This window comes from Bubalus bubalis, chromosome 3, assembly GCF_019923935.1.
Source record: "Bubalus bubalis isolate 160015118507 breed Murrah chromosome 3, NDDB_SH_1, whole genome shotgun sequence".
Lineage (NCBI taxonomy): Eukaryota > Metazoa > Chordata > Mammalia > Artiodactyla > Bovidae > Bubalus > Bubalus bubalis.
This window is the reverse complement of record NC_059159.1, coordinates 114,283,416-114,307,296: the sequence shown is the minus strand read 5'-3', so window position 1 is coordinate 114,307,296 and position 23,881 is coordinate 114,283,416. Positions and strand designations below refer to the sequence as shown.

At 38.0% G+C, this 23,881-nt stretch overlaps 1 protein-coding gene, 1 long non-coding RNA gene and 1 other non-coding gene across 7 annotated transcripts in view; 2 read left to right on the top strand and 1 right to left on the bottom strand.

Moving 5' to 3' along the window:
- PCSK5 (proprotein convertase subtilisin/kexin type 5) overlaps positions 1 to 23,881 on the bottom strand; it is a 514,258-nt gene that overhangs the window by 165,822 nt on the left and 324,555 nt on the right. For all 5 annotated transcript variants that reach the window (XM_025281624.3, XM_025281617.3, XM_025281619.3 and 2 more), the window contains exons 14-16: positions 16,560 to 16,703; positions 12,487 to 12,589; positions 10,526 to 10,719 (exon numbers count right to left, since the gene is read on the bottom strand). In XM_025281624.3, the coding sequence (XP_025137409.2) occupies positions 10,526 to 10,719; positions 12,487 to 12,589; positions 16,560 to 16,703 (441 nt within the window). The remainder of the gene's footprint in view (positions 1 to 10,525; positions 10,720 to 12,486; positions 12,590 to 16,559; positions 16,704 to 23,881) is intronic.
- On the top strand, positions 10,656 to 14,248 carry LOC123332849. The gene is made up of 3 exons (XR_006549949.1): positions 10,656 to 10,771; positions 11,812 to 11,893; positions 14,023 to 14,248. It is a non-coding gene; the product is annotated as an uncharacterized LOC123332849 (long non-coding RNA).
- Positions 23,649 to 23,720, top strand: TRNAS-GGA. Its single transcript has one exon. It is a non-coding gene; the product is annotated as a tRNA-Ser (tRNA).

The following is a 23,881-nucleotide window of genomic DNA, read 5'->3' as shown; positions in this document are numbered from 1 at the left end:
TTGTCTTGGGAGCCTAAAGAAACAGTGGTATGATTTATGTCAGAGAATGTTTTGCCTGGGCTCTCTTCTAGGAGCTTTATGGTATTACAGCTTATGTTTGAGTCTTCAAGCCGTTTTGAGTTTATTTTTGTGTATGATGTAATGGAGTATTCTAATTTCATTGGTTTACATGCGACTGTCCAACTTTCCCAACACCACTTGCTGAAGAGATTGTTTCATTCCACTGAATATATGTGTCTCCTCTGAAGATTAATTGATGATAGGTGTGTGGGTTTATTTCTGGGATTTCTATTCTGTTCTGTTGATCCATATGTCTGTTTTGATGGCAATATCATAATGTTTTGATTAGTGTAGCTTTGTAGTATTGTCTGAAGTCTGGAGGGTTATACCTCTTGATTTGTTCTTTTTCTTCAGGATTGTTTTGGCAATTCTGGGTCTTTTATGGTTCCATATGAATTTTAGGATTATCTGTTCTAGTTCTGGGCTTCCCTGGTAGCTCAGTTGGTAAAGAATCTGTCTGCAATGCAGGAGACCTAATGTTATGGGTAACTTGATTTGTTGTTCAGTAGCTCAGTCATGTGTGACTCTGTGTGACCCCATGGACTGCAGCACACAAGGCTTTCCTGTTCTTCACTATCTCCCAGAGTTTACTCAAACTCATGTCCATTGAGTCAATGATGCCATCCAACCATCTCATCCTTTGTCGCCCCCTTCTCCTTTTGCCCTCAATCTTTCCCAGCATCAGGGTCTTTTCCAATGAGTCAGCTGTTCACATCAGGTGGTCAAAGTATTGGACCTTTGGTAATTTAGGGATCACATTAAACCTATAGATTGCTTTGGTAAGTATGGCCATTTTAACAATATTAATTATTCCAACCCAAGAGCATGAGATATCTTTCATTTCTTTGAATCTTCTTTGATTTCCTTTATTAATGTTTTATAGTTCTCAGCAAATGAGTCTTTCACCTCCTTGGTCAGGTTTAATCCTAAGTCTTTAATTTTGGGGGCGCAATTTTAAAAAGTTCTTTTTTTTACATTCCCTTTCTTATTTCATTGTTGGTATAAAGAAGTGGAACTGATTTCTGTATGTTAATCTTATATCCTGCTACCTTGCTGACTTCATTCATCAGTTCTAGTAGTTTTTGTGTGAAGTCTTCAGGGTTATCATCATCTGCATATAAGGACAATTTTACCTCTTCCTTTCCAACTTGAATGCCTTTTATTTCTTGTGTGATTGGTGTGACTAGGACTTCCTAGTATGTTGACTAGAAAAGGTAAGAGTAGGTATCCTTGTCTTGTTCCTGAATTTAGCAGGAAGGCTTTCAGCTTTTTACCATCGAGTATTATATTGGCTGTGGATTTGTCATTAAGTAGCTTTTATTATGTTGAGATATATTCTCTCTGTACTTACTTTGGTAAGGGTTTTTATCATGAATGGATGTTGAATTTTGTGAGATGCTTTTTCTGCATCTATTCAGATGATCATGTGTTTTTTGTCTTTGGTTTATTTGGTGTATCACACTGATTGATTTGCATATGTGGAACCATCCTTGTGAACTTCAGAAGAATCCCACTGGTTGTGGTGTATGATCTTTTTGATGTGTTGTTAGATTCAGCTGCTAATATTTTGTTGAGAATTTTTGCATCTATATTCATCAAAGATACTGGTTTGTAAATTTCTTTTCTGGTGGTATTTTTGTCTGGTTTTGGTATCAAGGTGATAGCTTCAAAGAATGGCTTTGAGAGTGTTCCCTCCTCTTCAGTTTTCTGCAAGAGCTTGAGAAGGATCAGTATAAGTTCCTCTTTGTATGTTTGGTAAATTCACCTGTAAAGTCATCTGGTCCTAGACTTTTGTTTGTAGAGAGGTATTTTTTTTTTACTCCAGTGGTTACTCAATTTTTTAAAATTAGTTTTTATTAGAGTATATTTGCTTTACAATGTAGTGTTAGTTTCTGCTATACAGCAAAGTGGATCAGCTATATGTATGCATATATCCCCTCTTTTTGAATTTCCTTCCCATTTAGGTCACCACAGAGCACTGAGTAGAGTTCCCCGTGGTATGCAGTAAGTACTCATTAGTTACCTATTTTATACATAGCAGCATATATATGTTAATCCCAATCTCCTAATTCATCCCACTCCCCTCATCCTTCCATTGGTAGCCATACATTGTTGAGAGTTTTTAAATTAGATTCTATTTCAGTTCTAGTGATTGGTCTTTTCGAATTATCTTTCTTTTTTATTCAATTTTAGTAGGATGTTTGTTTCCAGAAATTTGTCCACTTCTGGATTGTCAAATTTGTTGGCATATAAGTGTTTATAGCATTCCCTTATGGTTTTTTGAATTTCTGTATCAGTTGTTATGTTTCCTTTTTCATTTATTTTATTTGGATTGTCTCTCTTTTCTTTTTGATGAGCCTGGTCTGAGGTTTGTCAATCCTGTTTATACTTTCAAATAACTAGCTCTTGGTTTTATTGACTTTTTTCTATTTTTTTTTTAAAATCTCTGTTTTATTTCTTCTCTGATCTTTATTCCTTCCTTTACTGACTTTAGATTTTGTTTGTTCTTTTTCTTTTTAAATATTATTTTTGGCTGTGCTGGGTCTTTGTTGCTTTGTGTGGGCTTTCTCTAGTTGCAGTAAGTGGATGCTACTCTTTAGTGTGGTGCGCAGGTTTCTCATTGTGGAGCTTCTTTTGTTGCAGAACACAGACTTAGGCACATGGGATTCAGCAGTAGCTGCAGCACACAGGCTCAGGAGTTGTGGTGTATGGGCCTAGTTGCTCCACGGCCTGTGGAATCCATCCGGCCCAGGAATCGAACCTGTGTCCTCTGCATTGGTAGTGGGACTCCCATCCACAGTGCCACCAGGGAAGTCCCTATTCTTCTTTTTCTAATTTTATTAAGTGGTAGATAAAAGTGTTTATTTGAGATTTTTTTTTTAAAACAGTAAGGAAGCTTTTTAAAAAAATTATCTTATATTGGAACACAATATTGAAGTTGGTTCATAATGTGTTAGTTTCAGGTATACAACAAAGTGATTCAGTTATATATATACATGTATCTATTCTTTTTCAAGTTCTTTTCCCACTTAGGTTATTACAGAATATTGAGCAGAATTCCCTGTGCTTGTTGGTTATCTATTTTAAATATGGTAGTATATACATGTCAATCCCAAACTCCCAATCTATCTCTGCCCTTCACCCTTCCCTCTGGTAACCATACATTCATTCTCTAAGTCTGTGAGTCTGTTTATGTTGTGTAAATAAGTTCATTTGTATCATTTCTTCTAGATTCTGCATATAAATGATATCATATGATATTTGTCTTTGTCTTGCTTCACTTAGTATGATATTCCCCAGGTCTATCCATGTTGGTGCAAATCGTATTATTTCATTCCTTTAAATGACTGAGGGATATTCCATTGTTTATATGTAGCACATCTTCTTTATCCATTCATCTTTTGATTGACATTTAGGTTTCTTCCATATCTTGGTTATTGTAAACAGTATTACAGTGAACATTGGGGTGGCATGTACTCTCTCAAACCATGTTTTTCTATGAATATATGCACAAGAGTAGGATTGCTGGATCATATGGTAGCTGTATTTTTAGTTTTTTAAGGAACTGCCATTCTGTTTTCCATAGAGGCTCTACCAATTTACATTCCTACCAACAATGTAGGAGAGGTCCCTTTTCTCCACACCCTCTCCAGCATTTATTGTCTATAGATTTTTTGATCATGGCCATTTTGACTGGTGTGAGGTGATATGTCTTGTAGTCTTGATTTGTATTTCTCTAATAATGATGTTAAACATCTTTTTATGTGCTCCTTGGCCATCTGTATATCTTCTTTGGAGAAGTGTCTATTTAGGTCTCCTGCCCATTTGTAAATTTTGGAGACTAATCCCTTTCTGGTTGCATTTTTTTTTTTTTTTTTTACCATTCTGTGAGCTGTCTTTTCGTTTTGCTTAGGTTTCCTTCACTGTGCAAGCGCTTTTGAGTTTAATTAGGTAACATTTGTTGGTTTTTACTTCCATCTGGGAGATGGATCAGAAAAGATATTGCTGTGATTTATGTCTCAAGAATGTTCTGCCTATGTTTTCCTCTAAGAGTTTTATATTAATAGTACTCAGTCTTACATTTAGGTCTTTAATCCATTTTGAGTTTATTTTTGTGTATCGTGTTAAAGAATGTTCTGATTTCATTTTTTTGGTTTGTTTTTATTTTTTACATATAGCTGTCCAGTATTCCCAGCACCATTTATTGAAAAGTCTTTTGTCCATTGTATAGTCTTGCCTCCTTTGTTGTAGATTAATTGGCCATAGGTATGTGGGTTTATTTCTGGGCTTTTTATCCTCTTCCATTGATCTATATTTCTGTTTTTGTGTCAGTATTACACTGTTTTGATGACTATAGATTTGTTATATAGTCTTAAGTCAATAAGCCTGATTCCTCCAGCTCCATTTTCCTTTCTCAAGATTGCTTTGGCTATTCAGGGTCTTCTGTATCTCTAAACAAATCTTACGATTTTTTTTGTTCTAGTTCTGGGCAAAATGCCATTGGTAATTTGATTGAATCTGTAGCTTGCCTTGGGTAGTACAGTCATTTTGACAATATTGATTCTTCCAACCCAAGAACATGATATATTTCAATCTGTTTGTCATCTTTGATTTCTTTCATCAGTGTCTTATAGTTTATAGTGTACTTTCCTTAGGTTTCAGTTCAGTTCAGTCGCTCAGTCGTGTCAGACTCTTTGTGACCCCACGAATTGCAGCACGCCAGGCCTCCCTGTCCATCACCAACTCCCAGAGTTCACTCAGACTCATGTCCATCAAGTCAGTGATGCCATCCATCCATCTCATCCTCTGTCATCCCCTTCTCCTCCTCCCTCAGAGCATCAGAGTCTTTTCCAATGAGTCAACTCTTCGCATGAGGTGGCCAAAGTACTGGAGTTTCAGCTTCAGCATCATTCCCTCCAAAGAAATCCCAGGGCTGATCTCCTTCAGAATGGACTGGTTGGATCTCCTTGCAGTCCAAGAACTCCTAGGTATTTTACTGTTTTTGATACGATGGTAAATAGAATTGTTTTCTTAATTTTACTTTCTGATTTTTGTTGTTAATGTATAGAAATGCAACAAATCTCTGTGTACTAATTCTGTATCCTGCAACTCCCTGAATTTACTGATGAGTTCCAGTGGTTTTCTGGTAGCATCTTTAGGATTTTCTATGTGTAGTATCATGTCATTTGCAAACAGTGACAGTTTTATTTCTTTTCCACTTCTTTTACTTCCTTTTCTTTTCTGATTGCCATGGCTAGGACTTCCAAAACTATGTTGAATAAAAGTGGACCTACTTGTCTTGTTCCTGATCTAAGGGAAAATGCTTTCAGCTTTTCACTGTTGAGTATGATGTTAGCTGTAGGTCTGTCACATATGGCCTTTATTATGTTGACGTATATTCTCTCAATGCTTACTTTCTGGAGAATTTTTATCATAAATGGATGTTGAATTTTGTCAGAAGCTGTTTCCGCATCTATTGAGATGATCATATGGTTTTTATTCTTTAATTTGTTGATGTGGTGTATACAGTATCCTTATTTTTCTTTGTGGCCTTTGTTTTAAAGTTTATTTCATCTGATGAGAGTATTATGACCCCTGCTTTCTTTTCATTTGCATCTGCATGAAATATCTTTTTCCATCCTCTCACTTTGAATCTTTGTGTGTCCTTTGCCCTAAAAATGGATCTTTTATAAGCAGCATATTGTAGGCTCTTGTATTTTTTTAATCAAGTTGCCACTCTGTGTATTTTGATTATAGCATTTAGACCATTGACATTTAAGGTAATTATTGATAGATATGTATTTATTGCCATTTTAAACCTTGCTTTCTCATTGATTTTAAATTTCTTCTTTGTCACTTTATCTTTTTTTGTTGTTGTTGTCGTTTGATTTTCTTTTGTATTATACTTAATGTTCTCTTTTCTTTGGTTTCTGTGAATCTATTGTATGTTTTTGATTTGTGGTTATCCTGTTTTTCAGTTATGTTAACCCCTTCGTATATCTACTTACCTTAGACTGGTAGTCATATAAGCTCAAACACATCCTAGGAGAAGTAAAAAATCTACACGTTCTTACTCTTCTCCACATTTTATAACTTTGATGTCCTCTTTTATATCTTCATTGTTAGGGAAATTAAAATAGAGGTAGTCTTGTTCAGGCTTCAGAAGCAGGACAGCAGGCCTCTGACTTCTGACCCTGCCAGGACTATGTGCCTGCCTATAAGTACACCACTTGTTGCTGGAAAGTTAAGGGGCACTTTACATAAGAAAGTTTAGTGTGTCTTGAAATTTTCTTAAGCCCTTGAGGGCCTGGCCAGCCCCCTCCCCTCTCCAGGGCCTAAGAAATCTTATGACTCACAAGGAGAAACAAATAGCATTGTAAAAGTTAAAGGAAAAAAAGCAGGCTGCTGTTTTGCATACAAAGTGATGAATGTATCCGTTTTTGGCCTGGGATTATAAGCAGGAGCTCTCAAAACTGCAATTTCAAGTCTTAACCTGTGGAGTGTACACTTCCTGGGACCGTTTTCCAACTGGGACTCGAGATTGCTGTCATTTAGGACTTTAAAGCACTATTCAAGTCTAGATGTAGGTTGTTGGCCCAATTTGGTGATAATGTACGTTGTTACTTCTCTATTGATTCTATTTCTTTTCTTTTAATGACTATATAATTGAAACTAAGTCAAATAATCCTCTGTTAAAATATTAAAATTGTTCATTGTGTGTGCAATGAGTGGTTGCTTTTGTTAACTAATCCTTCGAACTGAAAATGAGGTAAAACTTTCAGCAAAATGTTCATGTTCATCCTTTTGCTATTCATTGTAATTGTCGTTACTTTCATAGAAATTTTTTGATTTAATTTTAAATCTATGTACTGGCGTATCAGTTTGTGTGCAAAATGGCAGCCCTGGTTTTTTCCTGATAGCTCAGTTGATAAAGAATCCACCTGCAATGCAGGAGACCCCGGTTTGATTCCTGGGTTGGAAAGATCTGCTGGAGATGGGATAGGCTACCCACTCCAATATTCTTGGGCTTCCCTGGTGGCTCAGCTGCTCAAGAATCCACCTGCAATGCAGGAGACCTGGGTTCCTGGTCTCCTGGAGAAGGGAAAGGCTACCCACTCCAGTATTCTGGCCTAGAGAATTCCATAGACTGTATAGTCTATGGGATCACAGAGTCAGACACGACTGAGGAACTATCACTGTACTTTCCAACTGTGATTTTCTCTTACCTATAGATTATTTCTTTTCTATTTGGATAAGACCTTAATATTTCCTTTAGGATAGGTTTGAAAGTGAAAGTGAAGTCGCTCAGTCGTGTCCGACTCTTTGCAACCCCATGGACTGTAGCCTACCAGGCTCCTCCGTCCATGGGATTTTCCAGGCAAGGATACTGGAGTGGGTTGCCATTTCCTTCTCCAGAGGATCTTCCCTACCCAGGGATTGAAACTGGGTCTCCCGCATTGTAGGCAGACACTTTACTGTCTGAGCCACCAGAGAAGTCCTAGGATAGGTTTAGTATTGTTGTATTCTTTTGATTTTTATCTGAGAAATTCTTTATCTCTCTATTCTAAATGGTAATCTTGCTGGGTAGAGTATCCTAGGTTGCAGGGTTTTTTTTCCCTTTCAGGACTTTGACTATATCTTGCCACTCCCTCCAGCCTGCAACATTTCTGTAGAGAAATGAGCTGATAGCCTTATGGGGGTTTTCTTGTCATTAACTCTGATTTTTTCTTGTTGCTTTTAGAATCCTCTCTCTAAATTTTGCCATTTTTATTATAATATGTCTTGGTGTGGATCCGTTTGGGTTTATCATATTTCGAACTCTCTGTGCTTCCTGTACCTTGATAACCTGTTTCCTTTAGGTTTGGGAAGTTTTCTGCCATTATTTCTTAAAATACATTTTCTATCCCCTTTTCTTTTTCTTCCCCTTCTGGAATCCCTATCATGTGTACATTGGCATGTTTTATACTATCCCATATATCTCTTATATTGTTTCTAGTTTTTTTTTTTTTTTTTTTTTTTTTCCCATTTGGCTTTGTCTGCTGTCCTGATAGGATAATGGAAATAATTCAGTCTTCCAGATCACTTATTCATTCTTCTGTAATGTTCATTCTGCTGTTCATTGCCATTAGCTCAGCTTTCATCTCTGTAAATGAATTTTTGTAATTTTTCTTTATAGTTTCTAGTTCCTTTTTACAGCATTCTGCATTTCTATCAACAGCCTTTCTTAGTTCCTTCAGTATTTTCATTATCTCCTTTCAAAAACTGGTGTCTATTAGGCTGAAAAGGTCTGTTTCATTGTTCTTTCAGGGGAATTCTCTTGGTCTTTTAACTGAGAGTAGTTCCTCTCGTCTTCATTTTACTTCTCTTACCTTGTGAGTTTAGGAGAAAGAATGACCTATGTGGTCTTGGAGGGCTGTGTGGGGGAGTTCATGTGTAGCTTGTGTGGGTTTAACGTATTTGGTGCAGGGGCTGCTTTAGTACTGGTGCCCGTTGCCTCTTTCCTCAGTGTGTGCTGGTCGTCATCCTCTTGATACAGGGTGTGCCCGGTCCTGGGGTTCTTGCCAGTGGCGGTGGCTCAGACGTGCCCCCAGGGCACACGATGGGAGAAGAGCTGGCTCACAACCATTCCTGGGGGCTGGGCGTCTTTTCCAAGGTTTAGCCTTCTTGACAGAAGGTTGAATTTTTTCTTCAAGGAATACTACTTACTTCTGAGCCCTTAGGTCTGCTCCACATTCTTTTTCTCCTTTTTCCATCAGGTTGCAGATCATGTTCCAAACTTGAGGGAAAATAAAAACTACAGCTGGAACCCCTCCCCATCGCTCTAAAGTAAGTCAAAAGCCCCATCTCCCTCATAGAGAAGTGCTGCCTGTGTTTGAATCAAAAAACTGCTTAAGGAGCAAAGGTATCCACTTGAAAATTCTTGCTGCTTTTGGGAAAAAAAAAAACAACTCTTGTTCCTTTAAAGTTGGGTTTTCTTTTTTCTTAGGTTGGGTAGAAACAAGAAATTTCACTGTCATACTGTGGTGTGACACTCTCATTCAGATAAATTATCCAGGGCTCAGAAATAAAGCAAAAAATTCCTACAGTCCTTACCAGAGCTATAATAGAGCACTCTCTAAAAAGAGGTGTGCCTGAAGATTACTGGATTCTCTAGGGAGTGTGCCTTGTCTGTTCACTAATGACATTTGATTAGAGCCCACATTCTGTGAAGTTACATGTTAATTTATAAATTTTTGTTTGATAAAAGTTACAAGTGAGTTATGCCCATTTGAAAAAATAACCTTCCAAAATTCTAATTGTATTCCTATGTATGAAATTTATTCAGTTTTTTCTCTACCTCAGCAAATGGAGTTCATTTGCCTTTCCTGGTGGACTGTGATACCTGATAATCTTTGAACCCATTTATCACCTTTAGATTCCTCTATTGATGGGTTAAATAACTCTCTGATAAATTTCCAGTGTCTATTTACACCTTACTGATATCATAAAAGTCTGTTTCCTTTGCTTAGTGTGCAGAAAAAAAACAGGCCTGGCTGCTATCCTTGTAAGGTTGGCCCATGGCTGACATCTGGAAAGTTGGATTTCATGAAGTTTCCCACTACCCTGACTAGAGTGGCTCATGGTGCCTAAACTGTAGAAACAACATGGTTTGTATTGAATACCTGCTTTCCTTTGCAGAGTCTGGAATTTTGGTATGGTACAGGCACAGGGTGCCTTCATGTTTTTGTTCAGTCACTAAGTCAGGTCTGGCTCTTTTGAGACCCCATGGACTGTAGCCTGCCAGGCTCCTCCGTCTATGGGATTTCCCAGGTAAGAATACTGGAGTGGATTGCCATTTCCTTCTCCAGGGGATCTTCACAACCCAGGTATCGAACCCACGTCTCCTGTATTGGCAAGTGGATTCTTTACCACTGAGCCATCAGAGGAGCTTTCATGACCAGATCCCAGTTACAACTCTGGGTGCTGAAACTCTAGGGAGGTTCCCTGGTAGCTGACATTCACACATAATCACAGATTTTTGATGGGGGATGGGATGTATCCTGTGTCACTCCATTGGAAGAAAACTCTTGGAAGCTTGCACCTAGTTTCCTCCAGACTGTCCTGTATGCCTTTCCCCTTTGCTGATTCTACTCTGTATCTCTTTACTATAGTAAGTTATAACCATGAGTTCTTGAGTACAATTATATACTGAGTCTTGTGGGTCCTCCTAGCAAGTCAGTGAACCTGAGGGTGAGGCAGAGCACCCCTTGAAGGAGTTAGTTACAGGCATTTTTACAGAAAATATTTTTTGCAAGACTTTCTAAAATTAATTTTTACAAAATATTCTAGTGTTCTCCTAAGAACTGACTAGCTCTTTTTTGATATTAAGAAAGGCCTAGATTTCATGAGGACTATCCCTCCCAAGGTCGTTCAAGTGAAAACCTTATATTTCCTCTCTAAAAACCAAATTTGGGAATCAACTCACTGGTGTCCTGATATGATCCATCAGGGCAGTGAGTGACACAGCTGTTGGTTTCTTCATTCAGGAAGTATCCATATTTACAGGACAGGCACTGGTCCCCATGGCTTCCAAAGCAGGACTCGCAGTTGGGGGCACACTTTCTGCATCGCTTCTTATCAGCGTGGTAGTGGCCAGGAGGGCAGCTGGAGACACAGATTCTGCGTTGTGGGATGATAAAGAAGAGGAGTGTCACCAGAGATTCAGTCCTGAGTGAGTGAGGTGCTGAGCACACAGCTGTCCTCATTCTCAAAATCCTTTTTAAACCGTGATGGTAATACCACATCCAAAGGGCCAAATTCTGTTGGTTAAAGCCTTCTCATATGTAGGGTGCTGACATAGCACTGCAGTTACATAATACCAAGTCCACCAAGCAAGGAATGTCTTGGTCCAAACCGTCTTCCAGTTTGGGTCTAGCTCTTTAAAGGGGATGATGGTTAGAAACTGAGTCTCAACAGGAAGGTTGTCTGTTGGGTTGAAGGGAAGACATGTGAACCAAGATTTTATGCAAAAATCCCTATATAAAGGATTAACTTCTATTGTTGTGTATTGTTATATGAATTCTGGGGTATGTATGCTATTGTCTAAATTCATATATTTAGGGAGTTCCCTACTGGCTTAGTGGTTAGGATTCTGGGCTTTCACTTATGTGGCTTGGGTTCAGTCCCTGGTTGGGGTACTGAGATCCTGCAAGCTGTGTGGCATAGCCAAGAAAAAAAAAATGTATTTGAAAATTTAATGCTGTTTATGATAAAAAAAAAATAACTTCTTTGTTTGCCCATAACTGAAGATCTGGGCTTTATTTATTCATTTAACAAGTACTTGCTGCTGCTGCTAAGTTGCTTCAGTCGTGTCCGACTCTGTGCGACCCCATAGACGGCAGCCCATCAGGCCCCGCTGTCCCTGGGATTCTCTAGACAAGAACACTGGAGTGGGTTGCCATTTCCTCTTCCAATGCATGCAAGTGAAAAGTGAAAGTGAAGTCGCTCAGTCGTGTCCAACTGTTAGCGACCCCATGGACTGCAGCCTACCAGGCTCCTCCGTCCATGGGATTTTCCAGGCAAGAGTACTGGAGTGGGGTGCCATTGCCTTCTCCAACAAGTATTTACTGAGTACTAATTAAATGTCAGGCATTTGCCAGTCTAGGAGATAATGAGAGGGGCTGGGGTAGCCAAGGACTTTTCCTTTTAAAAAATTTATTTTTAATTAAAAATTCTTTTTAAATTTAATTTTTGCTTTATATTCCCTTTAAGGAACTGAAATTCCAGCATGGATGTGACAGGAATGGGACCCTCCTGGGTGACTGGAGTGTGGATACCAGGTTGGCTTCCTAGAGTGAGTTTCCTTCTGAAACAGGAGGGAGAGGTGTTAGGGATGTGGGAAACAGCCTGGAAGAACATGGCTTCTGATGAGCAGTGTGTTCCACAGCCTTCCCTGTGGATACATATCCGCTCGAGGCAGAAGCCAGGGGCTCAGAAGCATGGGTTCAAGCAGGCCCACCTTACTGTCCAGAGCAGAGTAGTGAGAATGCACAGGGACCAGTAGCTTTGCTACATGGAAAGCTTACACTTTGAGGAATTCAGAAAGGCATCCATTTCCTGGGGGGAAAGTGCAGCTGTGGGGCATCAGTGGGATGGAAAGGTCTAGAAGGGAAGATCTAGAAGGCATGTGCGTAACTAGTCCCTCCCCATCATCCTTTGAAATGTGAGAAAAGACCTCTGCAGTTGCCTAGCCTACAGATCCAAATCGGGTGTTTTGTAATTCAGTGTCAGTTTCACTATTCAAATGATGCAGCGAGGTGTAGGGGCCTGTGCAGCAGCATCTGGTGGGAGACCATGGAACACCCTGCCCCTGGGGAACTGTGGGAGCTCCCAGGAACTGGCACCAGGGAGCGCGCCTCAGGTATCCTGCTGGGGCATCTCTCTTACCTGGTGTTATTTTTCAGCTTGTAGTAGTAGTGCAAACAGTCATTGCAGTGGTCGGGTCCTGGCCCATCACAGCCCACCTCACTGCACTCAGGGTCACAGGGGCCTCCAAAAGAAATCAGAATAACACTTGGAAAAAGGGATTTTAAGCAAGTAAGTGTTAACTCGAATTTGGGATAAAAATAGGCTTTTTCTCCCCCTTACGCAGTGAGAGTTTTCCTTAAGAGCTTCTAATGCAGTGAGATGGAATAATGTTTAATGTGGCTATAAGCCCAGAGATGAATTCTTGCTTTTCTGGGGGGGAACCTCAATTACATAAGTATCAAGCATGTAACTCCTAGTCGGGACCTTGTCTTCAAAGTACATGTATAGTTGCTTTGTGGGAAATGACAAATAATCCAGAATTCAAAGAACAAAACCACTGCAGAAACTAAAAACAAAACAAAAAAAACTGATTGCAATTAAATATGCATAATAATAAAAATGTTGGATTTATAGAAAAATGAGAATTTTTACGCTGTTGGCAGAAAAGAAAAGAGGGCTGTTATTCAATGTCCTGACCAGACTGCCTCTCTCATCCAAGGTCATTAAAGCCACTGAGTACCTCTGAGATTCTGGAGCCAGAAAGAAACATCATTAGGGCATCTGGCACAATTTTATCAGCATCTCATCTTGGATTACAAAGCAGGTACTTCAGGCACAGATAATAGATTTAAAATTGCATCCTACCCATAGGCCAATGGGCAACTCAACAAAAGAAAACTACACATAAGTTTTAAAAGATGCAAGCAAGCTTGAAGAATTCCAGACCAAGGATGAAGGTTCCTCATCTCTCTTGCTGTATATTCTTTGGTGAAGAACTAGAAAGAATGCACAGGCAGGAAAAAAAAATGCTAAAAAGAGCTATTTTGTGATTGATGAAAAGAGATTTTCTAATGACATGGGCTAGTTATAGATAACTTACTTCTTTGACTCCCTTTTTTTGTTTTCCGTAGTTTGAGACATTTGGTCTCATAATCTTCAAGCTATTTCCCAATGAAAACTCATATGATTTTAACTAGCGATTTACATGATGCATGATATGCACAAAAAGTCAGTCAAGGGTACCAGAATTGTCTTGAGCCACACTTATTTTAATCAAAAGGTCTTACTTTTGTTGAAATTTGTTTTCCTTTAGTCACTGTAGGACTATGTTCTACAGTTACTAAATTGAAACATAAAATGGTAGAAGTAGGGGAGGAATGACCTGGAGAAAAATCTAGTAGCCATACACCCTCATTTTACAGATAAAAATGATTTTCCAAGAGTTATAGTGGCTTGTCTAGTTGATCTCCCTAGGAGAGTTGGGGGTCAACAGAGGTCCTGCTTCTTAGTTCAGGTCTCCTACTTAGGGGTAAGTCATAACCTTTGGCTCTGAATAGAAATGAGTTATTTTAAAATGCTACAGACTTGATGTATATTTCTGCTTAATCATAAGAGTCATTTGACACTGTTTATCTCTATTTTCCCAAAAGCCTTAAAATTGATCTTGAAATTAAGTTCCACAGCTATTGCAACTTGCAACATTTTAGCTGACTACTGCAGTCCATGAGGAGAGAGTGCTTCTGCTGCCTAAGAGTTGAAGTTCAGCCAGCTGTGGGTCCCACAGTGCCTGGAATTCGATGAAACAGTACAGGGACCTGGTTATGAGAATGCCATCTGACCCTCTCAAAGTCTGACTTCTTAATGAAAGTGAAAATGACAGCTCCAAAGAAAAGGAGTTATTGGGTGGCCCTAAATTTTCACCAGATGATTTCTACAATTAAAAAAAAACCCAAACCATTTATTCTTGATATGTGCCAAAGGACTCTGTATGGCAGGGTCACATGCTGTGCTGTTTCTTTCATAATCCTAAACTATCCCAGATGCAGTTTAGCATTTTAGGTTGCTGGGTAATAATGAAATAATTGTCTTTGTTTTCTCACAAGTGCCAATGTGGACATTTTGGAGATGCAGTGAGAAAACCCACAAAATGTATATAACTGTTTAGAATTTTAAGATTACCAAAAATTGAATGGGAAACATACCATAAGACACATAGTAATATATTATTATTATGCTCCATTTATGTTTTTAAATATACTTTCTCCTATCAGAGAAGACAAAATAAATGGTTTGCTGGTTGTAACATGAACAGTAATATTATAAACGCAAAGCAAAAGTTGAACACAATCTAGCTCTGGTTAGTTCAATTGGTCTGAATTCTCTGTTGACACTGGGATACTACCTGTTCAGAATAAAAGGAACCAAATGCATATTTCAAATACTCTGTTAAAGTGATTAATGAAAAAGAATCTCAGAGAGCTTAGCTGCAGGAAGACAAGATGGTTCCAGTCTAAAGGTACAATCAACTGCTATTTAAAAACAGTTCTTCATTAGGGAAAGCCTTTTTCATTAAGTGTTACATCCCAGAACTGCATGCTGCTGGGAGTGGTAAACAATACAATAAGACAGGACTCAGAAATGCACTGGGAAAGAGACAAGACAATTTGCAGAGGATACGGCTACAGTACCTAACTGCTCCAGAAAATCAACTCTAAAATACACAAATTAATAAAGGTAAGTGAAATGGTCAGATGTAAGATAAACATACACTAGCCAATAGATATCTCTGATACCAGAATACAGTAGTTAGAAAATATGGAATATTTTCCATTACAGTAGTAACTAGACCCAAAATATGTAGAAATAACACTACCAAGAAAAACACTTCATAAAATTAAAGGATTTCAGTAAAAAAGTCTGTTTTGGATGGAAAGACTGTAAACTGTAAAAAGAATTCTTCCCATGAGATTGCATGTAAATTCAAACTAAATTTCAATGAGATTTTTAAAGAGGGACTTAAGAATTGCTATGAGAATAAGTAGATATTCAGCATATTAAAATATAGTGTGGGTGCTACTGGATTAAGTATTATTAGATTGATAAATCAGAAAAAGTGGTACCAGAAGAGACCCTGGTATAAGAAATTACTGTGCTGTTATAAAGGAAACAGTAAAAGTAGGGATGGCAACTCAGTCATTACTCTGGAGGATAAAGACAGAACTTCACTTTACACTGTATATTATAAATCAAAGTAAGTTGTAGATGAGTTAATGGCCAAATGTAAAATCAGATTACAAAAATATGCATATGGATATTTATTTTTAAAGAATAAACATTCTGTATAAAAAATTATAAATGTTATATGAAACTATAATCTCTGCCCTCCAAACAAAAACTGCATTTTGGAAGCAGGTGATAACAGAGAAATGGTTTTCAGCAAATGTGAGACAATGTGAGAGTCGATAGCATACAAAGGGTTTTTATAAATAAGAAAAATGCTGCCACTTTGAATTGAAAAGTGAGTAAAAGACACAATTCAGAGAACTACAAAGGAAAAAAATGGTTAGCTTTACTAAATGTTTAGATTTACTAGGAGTCAGAGCTATAAAAATTTAAATCTGTTCTTTTGCTTTTTTCTTTCCACTCAAGGCTGGCAGGAATGAGGGCAGTAACATTCGTGCACTGGTCATGGTGTAGACGGTACATGTTGTCTGGAAAGCAACATATCCAAGCCCTAAAACTGACGATTCCCTTTGAGGCAGTAATTCTTAGAACTCTTCTAAAGAAACAGTCAAAGATGATATAGTAAAAAACTGATAATGATATTCATTGAGCTCTTATTTAAAATAATGTAAAATGTAAAGCAAACTACATATCTCAGATTATGGATTAAATATAATACAATCACAGGATGGATGATTATGCTGTCTTTTAAATATGTGTTCTAAGGATATTTGACAACAGGGAAATATGCTCTTAATAATACCTTTAATGGGAAAAAAGGATATGAATATTCTATATACAGTGTGATTTTAGTTTTGAAGAAAAAAACATTGATATTTGAATATATGAATGTACACATGCAATATGTTTAAGGGATAGAAAGGAAGATGGATTAAAATAGATCACAGTACTAGTAGAAGTGTGTCTCCTTGGGGGAATGACGCATGAGTTCTTTCCTCAGCCTGCCTTCTCCCTGGAAGCCAGCTCACCTGCATAATCCTCCGTCCCGTAGTCGTCGGTCGGGTCTTCGACTCGGCTATACCGGACGCGTTCCACTTTAGGGAACTCATTGGTGGGTGAGTATGGCTGCACAGAGGTGCCATAGAGGACCAGAGACCATTCTTTCAATTTACCTTGGGAAACAATAATAAAAGTATGTCATGAGCAAACATTCTCTCTTGAGCTTTACAATTTCTTTCATTCCTTCTAACTGAAGAAAAAGCGGTACAAGAATAGAACTGCGGGAAACAGATTCATATGAATCATTGCATCACATACAGGGCTAGAAACGCATTTTCCACTGCTTGCAGAATTAACTATTTAATAATTCACATACCATGTATTTCCTGAGTAACAATTGCAGGATACATCCTAATTTAATCAGCTTTTTTTTTTTTTTTCTTTTGGTGAGAAACAACCATCTCAGATTGCTGGATCAAGGGCTGAATTTCAAATTATGAGTGTTTAAGAGAATCCTAGAATCTTACAGAAGGCTTTCTTTTTCTAGGTATACAGGTCTTATTTACATTTAAAAGCAGGATCGACATTCTCTGACTTGTTTATCAAAAATCAAAAGATTATAACAACTACTTTGTTTCACCCGATTCAAGTGATCAGTCAGTCTTAAGAATACATCACTATATTAACTGATAGACCTGTGCTGTCCAATGACACCCACTTGACCCATTTGGCTGTTTCTGTGTAACTAAAATTTAAAACCTCAGTTCTTCAGTCAGACCACATTTCAAGTGCTCAGTAACCATATATGACTAGTGGCGCTACGGTGGACGGCACAGCTATAGGAAACATTTCCACAGCTGGCAGCATGTTCTACTGGGTGGTACTGTTGGAGCATTTCCCTGCCAAGGGCATCTCGGGGCACGAGGGAAGCGCTTTACTTCCTTTGGATGGCAGGCTCTCAAGGAACATTTGCTTAATCCTTATTTAGTCATGCATTTCTCAGCTTTATAAAACTAAAATCTTTAATGCAAAAAGTAAACAGAAAACATGTTTCCCTGACTTAATATAGTGCTTTTTAATATGAATCTTAAGTAAAAGTGATCAAGACAGAATCATTAAAAACATGGAAATATGCTGGCAGGAAGGGAGGATACTTCCCCCCAACCCCCACACACCTTAGATCTCCTCCTTACCTTGGCATAATACAGAGAATCTAGGTAAGGTTGGGGTTGGGCTCTGTCACAGTCCAGAGAGTGATGAACTTCAGATGTCTGATAATTTATCTGTTAGCATCTATTATCCCCATCAAATTGATGCTTATTATTTATAAGTGCTTACTATATGCTAAGTACATTTTATTCTATTCAGTGGTCACAAGTGGGAAATAGATATTTTCACTATGTAGATGAGAAGACAGAGGCACAGAGGCTGATAAAGTTCCCCAAAGCAGTACGAGGACAGACTGAGATTAAAACCCATTTGGGGGGTTCCAATTTAAGAGTAATATAAGAAGGTCCTGAACTCACTGTTTCTCATACACTCAGTGAATCTACAGCCACACGTGGGACAGTTTCTCCAGAAAAAAACAAACAAACAAAAAAAACACCAAAGCAGCCGAGTGGCTCCTGTGTGTGCATGCTCAGTTGTGTCTGACTCTGCAACACCATGGACTGTAGCCTGCCAGGCTCCTCTGTCCATGGGATCCTCCAGGCCAGAATACTGGAGTGGGTTGCCATTTCCTCCTCCAGGGGTTCTTCCTGACTCAGGGATTGAACCCAGGTCTCCTGCATTGCAGGCAGATTCTTTCCCACTGCATCACCTGGGAGTGGCTCCTCCTACTCATCAGGAAAATGAGGAAACCGCATGTCAAAATGGGTAGGAGAGGCTTAGATACATCTCACCGTAAACTCCACCTTCCGTGCTGCAACCAACAATCAGGACGGGACACAGTACCCCCTGGCTTCTCCCCCAAGGAGTGAAAAATTTGACCCCCACATTGGGTATCACAACTTTTAAGACCTGCACTCGAGCCCCCAAACCATGTAGCTCTGAAAGCCAGTGGGGCTTGGGTCCACTAAAGAGTTCACCAGCATGGGTTCTCACCTTTGGGTATTGTACAGAGGCAGTTGACTGCAAAGCACCCAGACTTTCTGTGAAATAGGCTTATTTGCTTATCTTAAAGCACTGGCTGAGGGGCAGACATGTAATTTAATATACAGATAAGGACCTACTGAATACTCTCCAAAAATGGAGGCTCATGGGAGCCATCTGTGTGTTCTCCCTCGGCCTCTCCATCTTGTTGGTACCAAAAAGAAAGGGGTTGTACCCTCAGCTAGCACCCAGGGGACACCTCTAGGTTGCTGGCTCTGCTGGTTAGTGGGGCTTAGGTTCACACTTTCCCTAAGACTATGAATAAAATTGATAAACCAATTTATCAATTGGCAGATTCACAAAGAAGAAGAGAGAAAGCCTCAAACCAGAAATTAAAAAGGAGACATCTTAATACAAAATTAAGAAGGCTCATAAGACTATATCAGCAATTATATACTAACAAACTGGAAGACCTACAAGAAATGAATTCCTAGAAATATATATTCTACAAAGACTGAATCATGAAGAAATTGAAATCTGAACAGACCAATTATTGTAAAGAGATTGAATCAGTAATCAAGAACTTCATAACAAAGGCATGTCCAGGATGAGACACCTTCACTAGTGGATTCTACCAAACAGTTAAATAAAAATTAATACCAATCCTTCTTGTGCGTGCATGCAAAGTTGCTTTAATCATGTCTAACTCTGTGTGACGCTATGGACTGTAGCCTGCCAATCTCCTCCATCCATGGGATTCACCAGGCAAGAATACTGTTGTGGGTTGCCATGCTCTCCTCCCATGGATCTTCCCAACTCAGGGATCAAACCTGTGTGTCTTAGGTCTCCTGCATTGGCAGGCAAGTTCTTACCACTAGCACCACCTGGGAAGCCCGATCCTTCTCAAATTCTTCCAAAAAATAGGAGAGGAAGGAATACTTCAAAACTCATTTTATGAAGTCAGTATTATTACTCTGATGGGTTTCCAGGGGGCACAGTGGTAAAGAATCTGCCTGCCAAGGGTTTGATCATTGGGTTGGGAAGATTCCCTGGAGTAGAAAATGGCAATCCACTCCAATATTCTTGCCTGAAAAATTCTATGGCCAGAGGAGCCTGAAGGGCTATAGTCCATGTGGTCACAAAGAATAGGATGTGACTGAATTGAGCATACATGTTACTCTGATATCAAAACCAGATGTAAACATAGATGCAAAAATCCTTAACAAAATATTAGCAAACTGAATACATCAATACATTAGAAGGATAATACATCATAATCAAATGGTATTTCAGGGATGAAAGCTTGTTTCAACATCTGAGAATCAATCACTCTCATTTTCCACAGTAACAAAATGAAGGCTTAAGACTCGTAATTAGCTCAATAGACGCAAAAAAGCATTGACAGAATTCAACATCTATTTATGAAAAAGACTTTCAACAAAGCGGTTATAGAGGGAACATTTGTCAACATAGTAAAGATCAGGAACAAGGATGTAGGCAAGAAAAAGAAAGAAAAGGCACATAAGTTATAAAGGAAGAAGAAAAATGTTTGTAGATGACATATTACATATAGAAGCCCCTAAAGACTCTACCAAAAAACTTAAAACTAAGCAACAAAGTCAAAGAAGTTTCAAGATACAAAATTAATGTACAAAAATCTGTTGCATTTCTTTACACAAATGATAGACTATCAGAGAAAGCAATCCTATTTACAGTTGCATCAAAAGAACACAATACCTCGGAATAAATATAACCAAGAAGGTGAGATATCTGTACATTGGAAACTGTAAGAAATTGATGAAATAAATTGACATGAATAAATGGAAAGATATTCCATGTTCATGAATTATAGGAATATTATAAAAATGTCCCTACTACCTAAAGCAATCTACAGATTCAATGTAATCCTTAGGAAAATTCCAAAGGCATTTTTCACAGAAATAGAACAAAGAATCCTAAAATTTTTATGGAACCCAAAGACCCAAAATAGCCAAAGCAATCTTGAGAAAGAACAAAGCTAGAGTTATCATGCTCTCTGATTTCAAACTATATTACAAAGGTATAATAATCAAATAGTAATGGTATTGACATAAAAACAGATAAATGAATGAAACAGAGATGCACATGTATATAGTCAATTTATGACAAAGGAGCCAAGAATATATTGATGCAATAGAGAAAAGGCAGTCTTCAACAAACAGTGTTAGAAAAACTGGACCGCTAACTAACACCATGCACAAAAACTAACTTGTAATGGCTTAAAGATCTGAATGTAAGACCTGAAACCATAACACTTCTAGAAGAAAACCAGTGGCACACTCCTTGACACTGATTTTGGGAATGATTTTTTGTATTTGACAACAAAAGCAAAGGAACAAATGCAAAAATAAACACATGGGACTATATCAAACTATAGAGCTTCTGCACAGCAAAGGAAATCATCAATTAAATGAAAATGTAACTTATGGAAAATATTTGCAAATCATATATCTGATAAGGGGCAAATATCCAAAACATATAAAGATCTCATACAACTCAACAGCAGAAAAGCAATCTGATTAAAACATGGGAAGAGGATCTAAATAAACATTTTTCAAAAGAGTACATACAGATGGCCAGCATGAAGAGGTGCTCAACATCACTAATCATCCAAGAAATGCAAATTAAAACCACAATGAGCTATTATTTTACACCTGTTAGAATGGCTATTATCAAAAAGACAAGAAATAGCAAATATTGGTGAGGAAGTGGAAAAAAGGGAATCTTTATCCACTGTTGGTGGGAATGTGAATTTTCAGCCATTCTGGAAAAATTATGGGATTTCCTCAAAAAATTAAAAATAGATCTACCATGTGGTCCAGAAATTCCACTTCTGGGAAAAAAAAAACACTCTTAAAAGTTATATGTACCCACATGTTCACTGCAGCATTATTTAGATAGCCTAAAAAAGAAGGCAGCCCACATGTCCAATGATGGATGAATGGATACACATGCACACATATAGACACATACACATATAAATGTATACAGATAATATTTGGCCATAAAAGGGAATCTTTCCACTTGGGAAAACATGGATGGACCTTGCTAAGTGAAGTCAGATAGAAAATGACAGATACTATATGATCTCTTATATGTGGAGTCTTTTTTTTTTTTTTAATGTGGAGTCTTAAAAAATTTTTAAATGTAGAAGATTGAACACATAGATACACAGAACAGATTGGTGGTTGCTAGAGGCAGGAGGTGTATAGGAGTGGATGTAATAGATGAAGGGGATCAAATGGTACAAACTTCCAGTAAAAAATTATTAAGTCCTGGGGATATAATGTACAGATTGGTGAGTATATTTAATAATAGTGTATTGTATACAACAAAGTCGTTAAACAGTGTATCTTAAAAGGTCTCATCACAGGAAAAAATTATGTGAGGTGATGGATGTTCACTAGACTTATTGTGGTTATTGTTTTGTAATATATACAAATATAAAATTGTACAATTGTACAACTAAAACTAATATGTCAATTACCCCTCAATTAAAAAAAATTCTGTATCCAAATCTTACATTCTTAAACTGTTATATAATTCTGTCTTCCTGGTCGTTTCTAGGAGTATAAGAATATGAAGTTTAAAAATAAATGTATTCTGGGCCACATTCATTGTTTTCTGACATTTGCACTGGGCCAGCAGGCTGGTTTATATTTGGTTTGCCCTCTGCCAGCTTTTCTTTGGACTCACTTGTTAATAACTATGCTAATCATAATTAGCGTGTTATTCAGTCTCAGGATTTCAAGTCGTAGACATTAAGTGCTGTCAAGAAATGAATGACTACCTGAAATTAATGACCTATCTGACTGCCTTTAGGTGGCAATGCAAAAAGAGAACCGCTTTTCCTTATGGCATCTCTCAAGTGCATAATTGGAGCACATGATACAAAGACAGTATGGGAAACCCAATCCATCAGTCACTCTAAAACCTGGTCCATTTAACTTAAGATCATCTTGGATCTAAAAATTTACCCTTGTAAGTGTTTAGAGAGTGCTGACTCATAACTGATTATTTCCCTTGGTGCCATTTCTGAAGTACATCATAAGCCCTTTGGGGACACCCTTGCCAGGCAATTTATCTTTTTATTTTTCACTTATTATGTAATTTTATTTCCTTAGGATCTCTGCCACAATTCACATCAAATGCTGCCATATTTGGGCTGTCAATTTTTTCCTCCCCTACTACTTTTTCCATTTGCTAATTTCTTTTCTTTTTTTTTTTTTTTTTTTGCCTTCCCAACTTTATTAAAGAAAAAGCAATGATGGTAAATCTCTAGAGGTTTTGCAGTGGAAATGGCAATATCTTGTGAAGAAATAGCAGTCTACATGCAGAATAAGAGAAAATCCATTCTGTTTGCTAACACTCAAATGCAATCTGCCCAAGGTAAAAATCAAAGATAGATTTAATATGCAATGGAACAAGAATAAGAAAAAAATCCTCCAAAAACCTTATTATGTTTTAATAATTAACAAGTGGGAAGAAATAATAAATAAATATAAACTCAAGTTTGGAGCCATGTACATATATTTGGAAATGATTCAACTATTTAATTGGGCTAGAAGATTCTACATCTGCAATTGAATTACTAAAGAAATCCCACATTAATTGGAGGACTGTATGCCATAGTAACAATGACAGAAACAGAAAAAAGTGAAAGTCCCTTTTCAAAATTGTGTCTACTGACAGAAACAGAAAAAAAGTGAAACTCCCTTTTCAAAATTGTGTCTAATCCTGACCTGAAAGGTTAGTTGAAGAAAGGATACCTGAAGACCATGTGTTTCTATTAAAGCTTTCTGACCCCAGGTTATATAGCATTAGGGTATCTCTTCTGGCACAAAGGAACATCTCTTAAGATGACTGGAGGTGACTGCGGTTAAACATTTAAACAGTATAAGGAGAAGTCAATGATACGAAATAGACAACTCCAGATGATCAGAGCTACTGCAGAGACCTTTTAACACAGATAATCACAATAAGGGGCTTCCCTGGTGGCTCAGAGGTTAAAGCGTCTGCCTGGAATGCAGGAGACCTGGGTTCAATCCCTGGGTTGGGAAGATTCCCTGGAGAAGGAAATGGCAACCCACTCCAGTACTCTTGCCTGGAGAATCCCATGGAGGGAGGAGACTGGTAGGCTACAGTCCCTGAGGTCGCAAAGAGTCGGACATGACTGAGCGACTTCACAACACGACATGACAATCACAATAAGCTCTGGATA